Source organism: Megalops cyprinoides, chromosome 16 (genome assembly GCF_013368585.1).
Source record: "Megalops cyprinoides isolate fMegCyp1 chromosome 16, fMegCyp1.pri, whole genome shotgun sequence".
In the NCBI taxonomy this organism is placed as follows: Eukaryota; Metazoa; Chordata; class Actinopteri; order Elopiformes; family Megalopidae; genus Megalops; species Megalops cyprinoides.
The window spans coordinates 16,187,451-16,205,865 of NC_050598.1; the positions used below are offsets into that span (position 1 = coordinate 16,187,451).

The following is an 18,415-nucleotide window of genomic DNA, read 5'->3' on the forward strand; positions in this document are numbered from 1 at the left end:
GCCCTTGAGCAGGCTCAGTGGGCCTCTGAGAGCATGTGCTGAGGGGGTCAGCGCTGTGTCAGGGCTCCAGGTGGATGGATTGGGTCAGACAGCTGCACCATCTGGGTCTTAATATCAGGGTGAACATCAATAGTCTGATGAATCTTAAGCCGCCACTGCCTTCCAATACAGTGAGATGATTGATATGTGGCAGAATATCTCAGAGAGAGAGAGAGAGAGAAAGAGAAAGACCGACAGACAGAGAGAGAGAGAGACAGAGACAGTGTTGCTGTGCATTTCAGCTTTTATTGAAAAATTAGTGTGTTAAGAACACATCTGTAAGTTCAGCTAGCTTTTGATAGCCTCTCTCCCCATCTATCACATTTGACCGGGAAAAGAGAGAACAGATTTTGCAGGCAAACCCCTTGCCCCAAGGGCTAAAAAGTTAGGGAATAAAGCTTGGCTCATCACCTGACAGTATCCATCCAAAAATAAAAAAATAGCTTGAGGATTGGCCATGACTTGTATTCATAACCTTTTTCACTATTGTGCATTTTGTTCAAAATGAGTATTTTGTGAATATCCCTGTCAAAGACTTAAAATTTTAGCTTTAAAAGCGTAAAGCATTTTTATTCAAAAAAGTTTCTCTGACACAGGAACAACAATGAAACACCATTTTTAGAGACCGTCTTAAAGTCTTTGGGATTCACAATACTTGGCCAAGATTATTCAGCTCAAAGTCAATATAACCTACAATAGAAAAGCAGATAAGCACTTTGAAATTGATTAAACTGTCCTTTAAGGGCAGATCGATTGGGTTGCTAGGTCATACCCAAAACTGAAATATAGAAAGCATCATATTTATGGCCTCATATTGCTGTTTTCCTCTATGTGGGATGTTTTGGCATGTGTAACCTGCTAGAACTGCCCTTGTGTCTCATGCCTTCAGGTATTTCACAGGCATGGGAACAGGAGAGTCACTTCTCAGTACGGCCAGGCTCATTAGTCTCAACACTCCAATGGCGTTTCAGCAGTTCAGAAATACTTAGCATTAGCATTAGCACTGGCACAGACACGGCAGTCTATTTCTCCAGTCTTTACACCACCGTAAAGCCAAGCAGACTGTACGTGTACCACGCGTGTGCCCCTTTCTTCTGCCCCACTACTCCCTGATTGAGGAGCTGCTCTCCAGGCTCATCAGACGACCCCTCAGCACGGAGCTCCCATGGCGGGACAGCTGCTGACGGAACTCGGTGGTCAGGAAGTAGTAGATGAGGGGGTTGAGGCAGCAGTTGAGGCTGGCGATGCAGAGGGAGATGGGGTGGAAGTGCATGACCACCAGCTGCAGGGGGCAGCTCGTGATGATGTCCTGGGTGGCCATCATGTAGAACAGGAAGTTGATGTGGTAGGGGGCGAAGCAGAAGAGGAAGACCCCCGTGCACACGAGCACCAAGCGCAGGGCCTTGTGCTTGTCGCTGACCGTCTGCTGGCCGGGGAAGTCCTGCCTCAGGGACCGGGTGATGCTATAGGAGCAGAAGATGATGATGGTCAGTGGGATCACAAAGCCCAGGAGCTCGCCGAAGGCCACCATAGGCGCCACCAGGTGTGGGCTCAGCTTGCGGGTGGGCAGGTCCTTGAAGCAGCCACTGCCGTTGGCGTTGGAGGAGGAGTTGGACCTCATGATGATGAAGGGGGAGCAGAAGAAGCCCACCACGAGCCATAGGGCGATGCTGATGCGCACGTCGTAGCGCCGCTTCCACTTCTTGGCACAGAAGGGGTGCATGAGGAAGACGCAGCGTTGGATGCTAATGCACACCAGGAAGGCGATGCTGGCGTACATGTTGAGGTACTTCAGGTAGAAGCAGAGCATGCACAGCCCCTTGCCGAAGGGCCAGGTGTGGTTGAAGTAGTAGTAGATGCGGAGGGGCAGGGACAGGATGTGAGCCAGGTCAGCGATCGCCAGGTTGATCATGAAGATGATAGCTTTGGTCTTCTTTCTGCTTAGAACAAAGGCCCGATCAGGTTAAGACACTTCAGACCTACCCCTGTGTAGAGGACAATTTCTGGTAGAGATAGTTAAGTTTTTTCTAATAGATCAGAAATATTGTAGCAGCATCTGCCAAAATGTTTATCTACAGAATTCAGTTACCTACAGTAGCTTGCTTCTGCTGGCTGTCTAGCTGTAGAAACAGACAGTTTTATTTATTTTTAATGCTGTATGTTCTTAAGGCCTACATCAACATATATTCCCCATATTTGAGTCTTACATCAGTACTACAATACTTTATCCTAGCTAACTAGTGAACAATTACAGACTTGCCGCTTCAGATTACACATTTTGATCTTTTCAGCCTTTGTACTTGTACAGGAGCACTAATTTGAGATAAATGCAATCACTGGATACACTCACATGTAGCAAATAGCTGTTTTTCACACTACAAGTCCCACAGTGCACTACAGTGACGTTGACCCCAGTTGGAGGATAGGTGCTACTCTACTGAAACCTTAGCAACTCGCAGGCACCTTGCTGGCCTCGAACCCAGGTCTACGGGGTACCGAACTGCAGCTTTGACCGTGATGCCAAAGAAGCTCTTTGGTGTTGCGGTCGAAGCTGCAGTTTGGTACCCTGTAGACCTGGGTTCGAGGCCAGATGGGGTGACTGCTCTCGCCCTTTGCTACAAATGGTGTCAGAGTGGGATGGCTTGCCATGAGGCCATCAGAGGCGTGCCCGGTGTGTGAGCAGTACGAGGGACCCCTGGGTAAGGTTGACCCCAGTGTGAGGGACCCCAGAGATGGGTGAAGCACTGGTGAGTGGGGCACCCTGGGATGGGAGAAGTATGGCAGGGGAATGTGTGAGGGACACCTTGGTGTGCTTCCCGAGGGGGAGGGCAGTGTGACAGAGTGCTGTCACTACGGTTGAGTATGCGCTCTGACTGCTATACCAACGAGCCAGGCTCTTTGCTCTCACCCTTCGCTACACTGCGATGTGGGAGGGTCAACTGTACTTTCTATGCATTAAGCTTTTCTCACTTCCTAAACCGCATGTAACTGTTGCGTAACTGTTCACATTTACATCTTTCCATGGTTGCAGAAATGTTTGCCTGTTATGGTGTGAGCTGCGGAGCTCTGTGCTCACCTGATGAAGCGACATAGTACCCACAGTGCCAGGCTGTTGCCCAGCAACCCAGGGATGAAGATGATCAGGTAGAAGTAGGTGTAGAGATGGTCCATGGTTTGCTCCCATGAGGTCATGTTATAGGAACAGTTGCAGATGGTAGAGTTTCCTCCTGGGCAGAATGCATTCTGGGAGCCCATCCTGATCCTGCCTCATTTATTGTGGCTCTCCAGAAATTGTCTGAACAGGAATGAAGCAAGAATGGTATTATTATCGCTGCAAAAATACAGCATTCTTTCAGTGGAGGTAGCATCAGATTAGTGTTATTTAGAGTTATTTAGACTTTATGAAAAAAAAAGTACTATCAGTGATGTGTAACCTCAGGCCACCCTGATGTGTGCTTGAGAAAAGGATAAAACAGGAACTTATGTTAAACTTGCAATCACAGATTAACACTGACTCTTTGATAAAGGTGATTACAAACAATATTCACTGACAACACAGAAAGTGACACTTAGAGGAACTGGACAAGTACAATGTTTTTCAAATACTGAAAGCCCCAGCCCAGTGTACTTTCCCTCCAGCTTCCTTAACCTCCTCTGAAGGAAACTTGGCTGATTCCCTGCCACAGACATGGTGGGCTGGCCTGTCAGCATTAATTACTGATTGGGACTGAGCAGCATCATCAACCCACATTATGTGCTATCAATGGCCGGCTAATCTGAACCAGCCGTTACATTTGTAATTCGATCCGATCACACTAGTCAGTGTGTGAGATCACATGGTAACTCAACTCACAACACCCACCATTAGCAACACCCCCTGAACCCCATGAACGGACCACCCCGGGGTTTGATTTGAGCCTGAGCGAGGTAGAATGACCACGCCATTTCCGCTGCCACAGCAGACTGTCCACAATTAGATAAACAAGGTGGTTTGTATGGTGCAACTAGATGCATGCAGTATGTAAAGTTATGGAATGGCTGAAACACGCGATATGTCTGCGGTATTCTCAATCCAGACGCACAAATCAGAGCAGTTTGGCCAGGACCCTCCTTCAATTCATGACAACAGGATGTGGTTCCAAAAGCAGGAGCCACCCTCTTATCTAGTGTGCCATGAGCGCTGCTGTATGTTCCTGCTATTCAACTGAGGGCCCTGCCATCTTTCACAAGGGACTACTCCCTTCCTGTGCAGACCAGTGAGAGAGAGCACGCGAGAGTGAGAGAGACTGAGAGAGAGGTGACGAGAGAGGAGGGGGAGAGGAAAGAGAAATTGACAGACAGATGACAGACAGACAGGGTGAGATAAGGTAAGAGAGGATGAAAATTATATAATGAGACCAGAGGAAGGTCAATGAGAGATGCAGAGAGAGAAGAGAGTCACAGAGAAAGAGATGGCAAGAGAAAGAGACAGATATTAGCTGATGTATACATCTTAATGCACAGACTGGTGTAATTATTTGGCATCTTTTGCCATGTGTTTGTCTAACAAGAATGCCCCACGGAAGGCGGTTAGTGGCTGTGTGTCTGATAACAAGCAGTGGCTTTCTTTCTTTAGCAATACATAAAACAGTACTGCACTAATTTTCACCTCTTTTATAAGCCAGCTGTACCCACAACTCATTTTCAAAAAATTCCCCTAGCACCTTACAAGCAGAACGTGCAGATATGCCATTTGCTCTGCGCAGTGTCTGCTTATTCTGCGTTTCAACCTGGGCTGCCTCTACTGAGGGGACAGTGGCCTATGACGTTCAGCTAGTTCCATTTCAACACTGAGCTTTTCTTGCCTGTCTCCACTGCCACTAGGGGCCCAGTGTCTTCTGTCTTTCTACCTGGTCCCAGCACAGCTTCATGTCTTAATAGGCATACATTATGTTGATTCCCTCTGTCAAAACATGTGCCACATGGACTAGCAGGAAAAACAGTGTATCTCTGCAATGCTGAGACATTGCTATTGCTAAGAGTCCCTACATGCCCTTGTACATCCCGTGGTGATCAGGTACAAATGCCCTGTGCTCCACACACGTTTGAGCTGACTCGCCCAGTAACTCACTCATCTGTGCAAAGACATGAACCTGCTGTGTCACAATAAGTGCAGAAGCAGGAATTCTGTCAAAACAGTCTGTCAATGAGTGATAAACACTCACAGGCCCTGACCTGAAACCCACTGTCTCTTCAAAGGTCCCATGCAGCACCTTCATTTGGCATTGTGGCATAGTGGTTAGGGAAGTAAATGTCTAACCTCAAGATTGCAGGTTTGAATCTGAATGACAGGAGGTGTGTGTGTGTGTGTGTGTGTGTGCGTGTGTGTGTGTGTGTGTGTGTGTGCGTGTGTGTGCGTGTGTTTGTGAGTGAGTGGGTGGGGTATTTCTGCATTCGAACCATACTTTGGATGCTTTCATGACTGAAGTAAATATCCAGGTGTATAAATGAACAACAGACAACTAATGTAAGCTGTGTAACTCTTATTATGGTGTATTGCTAAGCAAATGCACCATGCAATATACTGTACAGTATTTGCTGTAAATGTTTCTTATCCTGTAAAGAAACACCACAGTTCCCTCAAAGGACAAACTCTGCTGCTATGTTACAGTGTGTGAACCTGCACAGTGGCTTTGGCCCCATGTTGCTCACATGCTGAAAGCTCTGCACACCCAGGCAGCATCTGCATATATAAAATACATACATATAAAGACTCCCACACTTAAAACGCTGTATCCATTACCGATTGTGGCATGAACGGCAATGTGTCATACTGAAACCAAGCTATCTGGAGCTGATCTCCTCTCTGTTTTTAGCAATGTACTACTTCTGATTTCTGTTTTGTCTTAATTTAGCTTACGAATTGTACTATTACACATGCTGCAGCAAGTAACAGTGAGCCTCTAGGGTTACACATTCTGTGTATATTTCATTTTGGTGTTTTTTAGACTTGTTCCACTAACTCTTCAGGCATTGTGAAAACTGTAGTATATAAAACTTTTTGCCCCAATCAGTATGTTTTCATGTTATTTCCAAACGCTTATTTTTTATTATTACTGGCACTAAGCAATAAAGCATGGGGAACTACAATACAAAGGCATTTTGGCATAAAGCCATTGTTCACATGCATGTGTAAGTTAGTTCCCTGTTCTCTGTAGCTTTCTTTAAAAACAAACAAAAATAACAAAGGTTTTGTAGAATATTATGTTTCTGTGGAAAAATGGCAGATTCAGAAATTGTAATGACAGAAAACAGGTGCCCATTTCTCACGTGAAGTGACACAACACAGAGGGAGGTTTGAGGGGGCATGTGCCCAATCCAGAGCTACCCCGTAGTCCCTTCCCCTAGGCCTTTCTTGAGTACCTAGAGGGAGGGACTAGGGGATGGCTCTGCATGTCACCAGTGACTGGACACAGAGCATGCCCGCGCTGATGCAACCTGCAACGCATTCTCTAAACCACAAACCAGAGAATAACTGCCATTTAATATTTCAGAGAACACGCCCTGTGCAGACCCTTTGTATTTCCTCAGACCAAACGGTAATAAATCTGTCTTCCGTGTCTCTGTGCTGGGGCACCTGCCCTTTGTCATGACTTTGTGCTCTTTGCATTGCCTCCCGATAGACGAGGAACATGAAACTAACATGTGCACATGCAGTCCGCATGCCTCGCGCACTGAACTTGTTTTTCATCTTTTTATCTTTTCATCTGTTTTTTGGAGCGGTCCTGATTATTCTTAGGTCCTTCTTTGAATAGGACCTAGACACGTATTCAGTGAATGATCAACACTGTACCTTTTCTTTTGGCATACAGTCATTACTGCACCTTGAAATAACTTTCTATTTGGGGGGGATTGTTTTGCGAAAGGGAATGCCAGGGATTTTTTTAATGTTTGAGGTTTTAAAGCACAAAGCAAGTAGAAAGCCCTCAAGAGACAAATTATAAATACCTGTTGTGTCCAATCAGCCACTTTCCTCGAATTTTCTAGGGAACAAATACAACCAAGGTGCCTTTTTAATGAGCATATAAAGCATATATGGCAATAGTGTCCATAGTGCCCGTGCCTTAGAAAGTGAATTACAAACTGCAGTAGGCTGCAATGTAGCACTCCACTACACCATTCAAAAAATATTATATTGAAAGTATATTTTAGAAACTATATTTTTAGATCAATCAATATATTGATAATATGTAAATTATTGTCTTTTTGGTATATTGAAATATATTTCTGTTTTGCATTAATATATTTAACAGTATTTGCAACATATTCTTGGGCTCAACAATGTATTTCTCGATATATTACGACATATTTCATTTTCATATTGGAACATCCTGTGCAGAAACATCCTCCCGGTGTCCCCATCTGATCTCTAAGCAGGTATATCACACTGTGAGTAGGATGTAAACCTGCCATTTTACAAAATGCACTTTGCTGCTTCTCATACTGCACAGGAATACAGAAGTCACAGCTCTTACAAACACATATTATGGAGTTTCTTGGTCAGCAAGTCAGCTTTGCTGTCTGGCTCTGAGACAACCATGACATTCGCAAAAGAGTAACACACCCCAGTCGTTGCTTGATCGGAAAGTCAGTCAGCTCAGCAAAATAAGTGCGGCATTCCCTGAGGAACTACACCTTCTGAAAAGCACTTCTGTTTCAAATGGAGACCAGAAACCCGAAAGGCTTTCCCACCTCACAGGATTGTACAAAGCAGCCATTCCAGTCTCAACTATAAAGTCATGCGACAAAGACCCAACTTCCACCATGCAGCTGCGCTGAAACTCAGCTCTGCAGAACACTCTGACAAAGCTTTTTTTTTTTGCTATCTGTCCTTTTTTCCCCAGGCTCTTTCCCTCTGCCTCCAGCTTACCTGTTCGAACGTTGTGGAGACTGGCGAAATCCCGTCCAGACGTGGCTGTGCTTTCTGGCCCTGCTGCTCTTTGCTTGTCGCAGTTGCTTTTTCAGCCAAGACAATTGCCTCAGTAGTTTGAGCGTGTGAGGAGGAAGTTACCCGCTATCTGAATCTCACATGCTCTACGCGCTCCCCCACTGTTTGCCGCAATGTTTTTCTTGCGCGCTCTTTTACGTCTGCTGCTTAGCAGCAGCAGACAAATACAACACACATGTACGTGTGAGGGCAACGCTGCCCCCGAAACCAAGGTGTGCGGGGGCTTTTCCGGTTTTGTTCTGTTGTGTTTTCTTCTGCTCAAGCAACATCACCAGGGAACAGCTGAACACAGAAATGACTGTGAGCATCCTCCTTCTATGACATTGGTCCTTACAACCAGCCTTCAGATCCTCAGTTGCAGACACAGCCCCTCCAGTGCAGGGGAAATATTGCGCTGTCTCTGCGTCTCCCCTCAGCATGGCCCAACACCCTGATGTCCCTCTCCTCAATGCCTTTCTTTGTGTCTCATTTCTCCCCCAGGCTGTTACAGTGCTGTTGAAAAGCTTCCCTATTTCTCGTCCCAGATATTAAAAGCTCCGCAGCACGCCCCTCTTTGACTGTGTCAGGCAGTCACGTCATTTAAAGGCTACACTGATGCATTTGTCAAAAATAGATACTCACCTTGCAGTGATCATGTTGAGAGCTGCAGGCATTGTACATGGAGTGCAAATTGGTTTTGGGGGGCTATAGCCTAGACCTTCCACAGAGCTGGGGATGTAATTCTAACCATTGTGGAATGGCAGGGAGGACACAATAACTGGCTATGTCCTATTTAATCTTTTCTGACGGTTTCAGGTGGCCTCTAGCTTGTGAACTATTTTGACTTAATTTCCATATGGTGAATTCAGTTGAACCAGAGTGTGACTGCCTGTGGAGCCGGTTCTTTTGTATACAGCCATGCAGGTACACCCAAGTGTTACCAAAATCACAAAAACTTTCCCATGCACATTTCTACTGTGTTTACAATACCACTAGTGCCATATGAGGTAAAATAGACATGAAACTGCTGTGCATCATGGGACAGAATGATTGTGTGGTTTGGTATGAAGACAGAGATGGGAGGAGGGCTGCTCTTACCTGTGCAGAAGGAGGCCAGGTCAGAAGTAGTCCAGGTAGGGCAGCTTGGGTTGATAGCTTCCCTTGCGTGCTGCTTATCCATGGAGTCATGCTGCCGTTAGCAGGTGCTCGTTGACATTGTGCAAACAAGGATGTGCCTCAGGCAAACACAAACAAAGAGTGCAGGTGCCACCAGCTGTTCTGCAGTGACCAACTGACACGCCTCCTCGGGCATGACCAACCAATTAAAGACTTAGACACAATGATAGACACCCACCCGCCCACTCCCTCGCCCCACAACCACCCAATACACACTTTCGTCCCACCTCTCTATCTGTCCACTTGTCTTTCTGTCTTAGGCTCACACGTACATGCACCACGCCATCTCTCCCTCCATCATCTTCCTCAAACACTCATACACATTACAGTTCACATAGATAAATGAAGAAGTGGATCACTCTTAATGTAATGGTTAGCGTGCAGTGCCAAATTGTGACAGCATGTCAACAGCGGAACAACATAGCATGCCTTTATTGCATAGTTTTGTTGCTCTGTTTCTTTGTTTTCCAGTTCCCCACGGTAGTCTGGTTAATATTAAGCACTTCTGTTTCACACTGAACTGAATCCATCTGTGCCACAGAATTTCTTTTTTTTTTTTTTATGAACCTACCTGACAACATGTTCATTCAATAAATGCAGTATAAATAATCAAAAGAGTGATTTTGAGAGTGATGGCTGTGGCAGCGTAGCACAGCAGTAAGGAGCAGAACATGTAACCATAAGGTTGCTGGTCTGATTCCCCCCTGGGGCACTGCTCTTGTACCTTTGAGCAAGGTATTTAACCCAGAATTGCCTCAGTAAATATCGAGCTGTATAAATGGGTAACCTCTGTCAGTCTGTCCGGGTAACCTAAGTCAGTCTGGATCAGTGTCTGCTAACTGACTATAATGTGACATAATCTTGACCAGGATTTTAATCTCCCACTTTGATGGCAGCAGTTAGGTGTGGTTAAATTCTGAAGTGAGCTCCAAAGCAATAGCACATAATAAATAAAAACTCTTTAAATGATGGCCTTGTTGCAGCAAGGTCTGCGAATAGCATTCTGCAATTGAGGAACGTTATCTGGCTGTGGACATAAAATAAAGACTCAGTAGTGCGTGCCATTAGCACCTGTTTCCACGGTGCAGTACAGCATGCACGTGTGAGTCCCGTGCCTGTGCAAGGGTCTGCAGCACAGTTCTGAATGGTGATGAGGATGACTGCTCCACTTTCGCTTCCAACCACTGCGAATGACGTCTCATCTGCGTAGACGCCTAAAGCTGCAGCACGTGGTGGCAGTAGATGTGGCTGTGGCGGTGACCTTTATCATTCGCAGTGGCACAGACCAGAATGACATGCGAGACAAGCAAAGGTTACAAGTGGAACTCTAGGTCACATGCACTCTCCCACAACACCCAAAGTGTGATCAGCACAGTCTTGCACCGCTGCTGGAGCAATACCTCTGGATGCACTCTTGCAGTTATCCATTCCTTCAGCTAGCAAGGAACAGATGCAGCATCAATGCCCAACTGGGGATTAGACCCCATAACCCTCTGGTTACAAGTGTTTTTCATGCTGATGCACCTCTTGGATCCTGACCACACAGAACCTTCATCCACCGTCAAAGTGAGCACAGCGTAGGCAATCCCTCAGCTGTTCCTTCCTCTTTGTCACACCAAATAGAAGTCCCCCAAACAGCACAATTGAGACTGGCTTTTGTAAAAGCCTATTGTGACATCATTCTCAGCCTCAAATTCTACTTTCCGCCCTTGCTGATGATTGGTCCACCGTCACACGGGGATCTTTTAAATTTGCAGTAAAATGCAATGCTCCTTCCTTAATCATGTGAGCCAGAATGGTGGCTCAGTGTAGAAACACTTAGCAATAAAAGGACCTCTATACACTGCTCATGCATGCCCAGGCCAGCTCTCCCTACCACAAAGGAAACAGAGCGGCTTGACTGCACACACAACCACAACACACAAACAGACATACACACACACATAAACACATAAACAGACTTGTGTCTCTGGGTTCATGTGGACTGCTGGAGTAATTTGCTTCCAGCAGTCCACATGAACCCAGAGATTCCAACATTACCCCATGTTGTAACAGGGTCACTTTTGTTCTTGAGATGTGCAGTACAGCTCCTTGCTTCATGCTCTATTTTAGCTGTCTATATTTCTGTGCCCGTGACCACTGAAGTGGCAGTTTGGCTGCAAATCAAAGGAAACAAACAGAATAAACACTGGAAAATACAGAAAGGGAGAAGGGCAGTCACCTGCCGGTGCTGTGCTGTATATTTCACAATGGCTCAAAGAAATAAGGCATGTCCTTCCCATCACCACTAGAGGGTAACAGTGTCCCAAGCACATGGCACGGTAAGAAAACAAATGGCAATCAGAGCCAAACACACAAGACATGAAATTCTTCACATTGCATTTGATAAGCAGAGGCTCTTATCTGTAGTAACTTGCATATGTTACAATTTATATGGTTGGACATTACCTTAGACAATTCAGGTTAAGTACCTTTCCCAAAGGAACCAACACAGTGTCCCACCTGGGGATTGAACTGGTAACCTTTGGGATGCTACAGTTCCTCTTCTGCATTATGCCACACTGCTTAAGAGATCTGTATGGCATGTGGGGAGAGGAAGCACCCTGCACCAATGTATACTTCTGCTTTGGTTTGCAGCAACTCTGGGAACCCTGCTGATTCTGCAGATCTAACCTCGTGCGAAAACACCATCGCAGGAATGCTGTGGGAATATGTTACATGTTAGCCACGATGAGAGGTCATGCGTGCGAAGAGGCAGCAATCCTGCCACAATTGGGAGTGATGTGCTGTCAGTCAGTCGGTCCAGCCTCCGCCCGGGGGGCGCAGACGGACACCAGCAACCTCGTGGTTCTACTCTACGGAGGGAGTAGCAGCTCTCCCTGGCCCCAGAGCTGGTAATGACATTAAACCGCTGTACACCACATCCCCCTGCATTAGAGCTGTGTACCGCTGTAATCTCATCAGAGGACACCACTGCTAATGCTATTTACTTCTCATATACACACAGAAAAAGAGGCACGCATGCTTGCGCTCACACATTTCATCGACATGCACCAGTAGGCACAAACCAGTTTGAGTCTGCCTACTGTACCTATCAGTGTCTACGTATCATAAGAACCAACGTTTTGACCAGTGCATTCCTATGCATGTCTTTAATTATATTTATAGAAAACCGGCCAAACACAGCAAGCTAGTCTTCTGAGGGCCGTGGATCAGGTGAATGCCATCTTTTCAGATGATCTGCCGAGTATGAACTAAAAATGAACTATCCAAGGCTGGTTGATGAGGAGCTGCTTTTTTTTTAACCCTAAAGAGCCATGATTGGGAGGCACCCATTCTCTTGAAGCTGGACAGAGAATTGGAAACTTGTGTACAATGTTCCCTAAAACCTCTTCCACAATCCCTTTGGGGAAGCCAGACCCTGAATGCCTCCGTCTTCTGATGGCTCTGTTGACAGAAACTGTGATCAGCAGGAAATGACCCATCCTCAGAACGTCCTGTCTTGCCACAGGATCAAGAAAATTATGCAGTAGTGCTCAGAGGCCAGCCACAACAGAGAAATAGCATGTCTGAGCATTTGTTTTTTCCTTTTACAAGAATTGCCTCATCATTTAGAACACTTCAGATGTTTTGAAATAAGATCTGATTGCCATGCTTCTCCGTTTTAACATGTGTGAGCATGTGGTGACGGCATAAAACCATGAACTCCAGGGCAAGCATTTGGTGTAGTACCACGTCTGTATTCATTTTTACAGCATCGTATGGCTTATCTGTAAACAGGAAATAACTCTTGAAGTGTTTCAATAGGTCTCCACTAGTTTGAAATAAGCAGTTTTCCTAGATTTCCACACATACAGATAAACTGGTCTCAGATTTACTTAGCTGAGCAAACAGTTGGTTATGAATAATCAAGTGCTAGCAATAAAAAGAGTAAATCATGTCTCTCCATGTCCACTGGCTGATACCCTTGCACATACACAAGACAGGAAATAGCTGAAGGAGGAATTTTAACGACAATAAAGATGACATCCTGAAGTTTGTTGCGAACGTGGGGGTGGCTGAGAGCGGCTCCGCTAGGTTTTATTAATAGCAGCTGTGGGTCGGAGCCAGATTTACCCCACATATCTTTGTACACCTCGCTCACCCCATTCAGTCACAGCCCTGACCCTCAGGCTGGCCCTGGGAAGGTCAAAGGTCAGCTGTGTGTTCGGTAGTCACGCTCCCGTAGCGTTCCCCATCCTGTCTGTTTGCTCCGGCGCTCCCATAACCCCACTGCGCCATCCCAGTGCCTCTTGCTCTAGTGCCTTCCTTCTCTCATCTGTGATATCCAATACTCCCAACATCCCGATCCTCTGCCCCAGTGACTTCCTCTCCTTCTGTGGTTGACCTAGCACTCCCTTCCCAAAACACTCCCTTTTCTTAGACACTGCTGACGGGAGAATGAGGCCCATCGGCTGTTATCAGCGACTCAGCAATGTGAAAGAATCATGGTGTTCTTCAGTACAGAGCAAAATCATTCAGCTGGTTTAGCCAATTAGTGATTGATACTTGGATGGCAGTCACATCCATGAATGGGTCTCACAGCACTTCACTTCCCCTCACTATTAGCTACTCCAGTACCCTTTGCTCTTCTCTGTTACCCCAGCCCCCCCCCCGTCCCTGGATGCCCAGAGGACTGTACTGTGACAGCAGACAGATGCCAGTGCCACCCAAAACACAGGAGCTCTGTGGGGGGAAGCATGGGCTGATATTGTGGTACTACATAAACTAGAGCCCCGTCATCATGCATCTGCACAGTGGCTACTGCTGCCTCCAGCACTCAGCTGCCAATACAGTATTACAGTGTCACCCATATTAGCTTTATGTGGCTTTGCAGGCTGGTCTTGGTAACCATAAGCTGGTCTGTTCCACAGGACTGATGTAATCTCAGAGTAAAAATGCTAACAGGGGCAGAGTAAGTGACAAATCTCTTCTGGTGAAAGCATCACTAATGCTGTAAATAAAAGTGACTCATTACAGTTGCTCTTTGATTTGGACATTCTTCTGTTCCTCTGTAAGTGCAGAAAGAGACACTGATGGGAAGAGACATGAAAGCATGAAAATTTAAGATTCAGCCATTTTTTTTTTTTTGTCCAACATCACTTCTGCTTTGCGCTGCATAGCCAGCAAGGAGCTATTTGACCACCAGCCCCCATCACTTAACCCTGGGTTTTGGTGCATAAGCAACTTAAAGGAGCTAATTTGAAATCCTCCAGCTAATCTAATGAATGTTACGTGCCTGAAAAAAAAGCCTGCAGCAACATATCTGGAAGAATTAAGGCAGCGCTCGGGACCCGGGCGTGATTAAGCTAAAGACCCCTCATTCAGCGCGAGACAATGCCCCATTGCTGCAGGTCGTAATGAGCGCTTGGCTCGGGGAACACCGTGGGGCTTGCAGAACAACAGGATTTCCCCCCCCCCGGGTTTGCGTAAGAGGCACAACTCTTGTATTCGGGGCACGCTCAGATAAGAGGCCTAGTACATATTGTTGTGCAACTCCTGCCACCCTGCCCTCCATTGCCCAGGGAGTGTGGAGGAGGGAACAGCGTCAATGCGGGGGTCAAAGCTGCTAGGCCGCTCAATTGACTCTCAGTCCTGCCATGCTACTGTTCATGCTGCATCTGACATCTTATTAGCATCACAGATTGACATGTGTGGGAAGGCATGCCAGGGACTGGAATTCCATGAAATAGCTACAGCTCTGTCCATGAGGCTGATGAAACCATGCCCATCCAGGAACTGTAGCCACACACACACACACACACACACACACACACTCACACACACACACACACACACACTCACACACATCAGCATTCAGTCACCGCCGCTACAGGGAATACAGAGCTGATGACTGATTCCCATACTGGTGTTCCGCCCAGAATGTGGAAACCCCCCCCCCCCCCCCCCCCGTGACTGGGTGTGGCATCCACCTCAAACGTTCCTTTCTCCTCAGCCTCAGCAACAGAGAGCTCAGTGAGCTTTCCAGCCATGCCATTTAGAGCTCAGCTGGAAGGAAAATAGCTGACACACAGACACTACTAAGACAGGGCTGACACCATAAACACCACCATCATGGAAATCTGTCTGGCAGCATTGTTCTGGTTTGTCTGTAGGACAACACTGAGACACTTCCCTCTGATGTCACAGTAATGCATTTCAACCTTCACATGCAGGTCCCATGCCCATAAGTCACATGACCCCAAGTAACAATCTATAAATTATGCACTTGTTTCTGGAACATGTTTGTTTTTTTTAATCGCCTCTCTTTCCAGGTCTACAAGACAGACATTCACATGGACAGAGTTCCACATATAAAAGTGCTCTTTTGTTAACAGCGGACACTGTGTTTACTACAACTATTTGTCTCTTTGACAGTTTCTACTCCAGAAAAATTTATCGTTTTCCCATCTGAACACTGTCTTGTTTTGTACAATAGTGTCTTTTCATATGAACAGTATAATACAATTTTTTAAAATTCAATACAAAAAAAATCACATAATTGAATGAACAAAAAATCTGTAATCCAGTGTGCTTTTGTGTGTGTGTGTATGTGTGTGTGTGTGTGTGTGTGTGTGTGTGTGTGTGTGCGCAAGCAGGTGGGTGTGTGCGTATGTACAGGAATATGCGTGTGAGTTTGTCTGTGTGAGCTAGGTTAGGGGGCAAAAGGAGATTAAGACAGTGTAAACAAACTATTTAAATGTAGGAATTTGTCTTGAAGGATTTGTTAACATGAAAATCTTGTTTTCTCTCTGGAACAGGAGTGTCTGTTTGAAAGTACAGAACTGTATGGGCACTGAACAATGAGTTAAAGAGTGTTAGAGTGTGCCACGGAGCTCAGAGCACGACTCTTACAGTCATCTCTGAAGAGAGATGTTTCTGGGGAAAGGACAAACTGTGATTGCAAAACAAGATGAGGGCAACATCACAAAACATGTAAAACATAAACAGGAACACAAGCTCTCAGTTACCACCAGCCATTAAAGCTTCCTTCCAATCCAGAAAGCAACATAAAAAACCATCTATGTGGGATAGGGGACTTTTTTACAACATTGCTCAAACATCACAAGGATTATTTGGTCTTCTCAGATGTGAAGGCGATTCATATCCTTGATTGATCAACTTTCACACACATTCATTGACCAGATTGATTTTTTTAACTGAAAAAGTCCCCTATGGTATGGGGTCAAAGTAAGATTTGGTTATGTTTATAACAATCTGATTTTCTCAAGGGCAAAATAACACTTTGCAGGAGCAGGAGAAATAGACAGGCCCAAACACTATACCAGGTCATGCTACAAAAACACAGTAGTAAAACTATAGTAGTATTCCAATAACACTGAACAGCCTCCTTCCTCCATGGCCTAGTCCTCCAGAAAACTGTACATCAATACTTCACTCCTCTCCCCTTTGATTTGTCTCCTAATTTCAGGAGGGAATGGCTTATTTGTCTCAGGCAATGAGGAGAGATGCCAACAGACTGCCATCCTTTCTTTTAACCGGAACCTTACGCCCCTGTGTTCCCTGTTCAGAAGTGGGTCTCGGACATCACCTCCTTGCCATTGCTGGCCTGCCTGTTGGCCTCCGCTGCCTCTGTGTCAGTGGCCTCCTTGCTGGAGAGCGGGACTTCGCTCCTCAGTGTGTTCTCCTGTTTGGACTGGGCCTTGCCTGTGGTCAGGGACTTCTGGAAGGACTCGGAGGTGAAGTAGTAGACCACAGGGTCGAAGCAGCAGTTCAGCGTGGCCACGCAGAGCGTGATGGGGTAGAGGGTGCGGGCGAAGCGCTCCAGCTCGCAGCTGGCCAGGGCCTGCGAGCGCACCATGGCGTAGAGGAAGAGGATGGAGTTGTAGGGCACGAAGCAGACCACGAAGATGGCCACGTGCACCACGATCATGCGCAGCACGCGCTCCTTGTTGGTGCCGATCTGGCAGAGCGTGGCGGGCTTGCGCAGCGTCCGGAGCACCATGGAGGAGCAGGTGAGGTTGAGCAGCAGCGGGATGAGGAAGCCCACCACCTCGATGAAGATGGTGATTTTGGACAGGTAGGTCTTCCAGGTCTTCTTTGAGAAGCCCTCGAAGCAGGTGGTGCTGGAGTTGGCCCGGTTGGTGGTGGAGAAGAAGGTGACGGAGATCCCCCCGCCCAGGATGAGCAGCCAGACGGCCGCGCAGACGATGCCGGCGTTCCGTCGGGTGCGCACCGACCGTGAGCGGAAAGGGTAGACGATGGCCAGGAAGCGGTCCACGCTGATGCAGGTGAGGAACAGCATGCTGCCGTAGATGTTGGTGATGAAGGCCGTGCCCGACACCTTGCACAGCCCGTCCCCGAAGGGCCAGTGGCGGTTGACGTTGTAGAAGATCTTGAAGGGCAGGGTGAAGACGAACACCAAGTCCGACAGGGCTAAGTTGGTCATGAAGAGCGTGGTCTCGTTGCGCAGCTTCATGCGGAAGCAGAAGACGAAGAGCGAGGCGCAGTTGGTGATCAGGCCCAGCACGAAGACCACGCTGTACACCACGCCGTACAGGTTGTACTTGAAGGAGTCGTCGATGCCGCAGTCCTCCATGCCGCTCTCGTTCAGCGCCAGGCTCGCCATGGTGATGCTGCAGGGATCGGGGGTTTGTAATGGGGCTGGGGGAGGGGGGAGGGGGGGGTGGACCAAGCCTCTCTCACGAAAATCCCAGCTGTCAGCAGCAGAGCTCCCAGGCGTGCTCCTTTCTACCCATCGTGGGCTCACAGCCGAAGTGGCGCTGATCCGTCGCTCCCCGGTGAACAAAACTCAGCTCAGCCTCCTTTGGCTGTGCTGCGAGGGCCAGGACAGCTTCTGTTTCCTGTGGAAGGGAGTGGAGGAGGGAGGAAAAGGGTGGGATTAGCATGTTGGAGAAGTGTGGGTACATGCAGACGCCTGGCCGAATTTCACCTGTCCCTGCTTCTCCCAGATCAAAGGCGGCACCAGCTGGCCCGCGCTCGCCTATCGCCCGGCCAAAGAGACCTCGCCGCTTGTCTCTCGGTCCCCCGCTGTAACCCTGAGACCTTCGCCGCTATTCAGCCTGTCAGCACGCTGTCCCGTAATCCCTCCCCCTCCACTTACAGAAATAGAGGCAGACAAGAAGGTGAAGCTGTGGTCGGCAGCACAAAAAGGCTCTCGTTGTGCACCCCTGCCCCAGTAACGCTGAGCCAGGGGAGTGGTCAAGCCATGGA

The 18,415-nt window shown here is 47.2% G+C and overlaps 2 protein-coding genes across 4 annotated transcripts; both read right to left on the reverse strand.

Moving 5' to 3' along the window:
• Positions 1-274: 274 nt before the first annotated feature.
• On the reverse strand, positions 275-8,154 carry p2ry10 (P2Y receptor family member 10). Of its 3 annotated transcripts, none has more exons than XM_036548683.1 (3): positions 7,949-8,154; positions 3,116-3,334; positions 275-1,976 (listed from the first exon to the last, which is right to left on the reverse strand). In XM_036548683.1, the coding sequence occupies exons 2-3, from the start codon at positions 3,292-3,294 to the stop codon at positions 1,142-1,144; spliced, it is 1,014 nt and encodes a 337-aa protein (XP_036404576.1). In that variant the 5' UTR covers positions 3,295-3,334; positions 7,949-8,154; the 3' UTR covers positions 275-1,141. The 3 variants fall into 3 exon arrangements, with proteins under 3 accessions (XP_036404576.1, XP_036404574.1, XP_036404575.1); XM_036548681.1 differs by having other exon boundaries at positions 275-1,979; XM_036548682.1 differs by lacking the exon at positions 7,949-8,154 and adding an exon at positions 7,027-7,062 and having other exon boundaries at positions 275-1,979.
• An 8,256-nt stretch (positions 8,155-16,410) lies between these two features.
• On the reverse strand, positions 16,411-17,839 carry lpar4 (lysophosphatidic acid receptor 4). Its single transcript, XM_036548264.1, has one exon. It carries the CDS (start codon positions 17,808-17,810, stop codon positions 16,749-16,751), a length of 1,062 nt encoding a protein of 353 aa, XP_036404157.1. The 5' UTR covers positions 17,811-17,839; the 3' UTR covers positions 16,411-16,748.
• Positions 17,840-18,415: the final 576 nt, after the last annotated feature.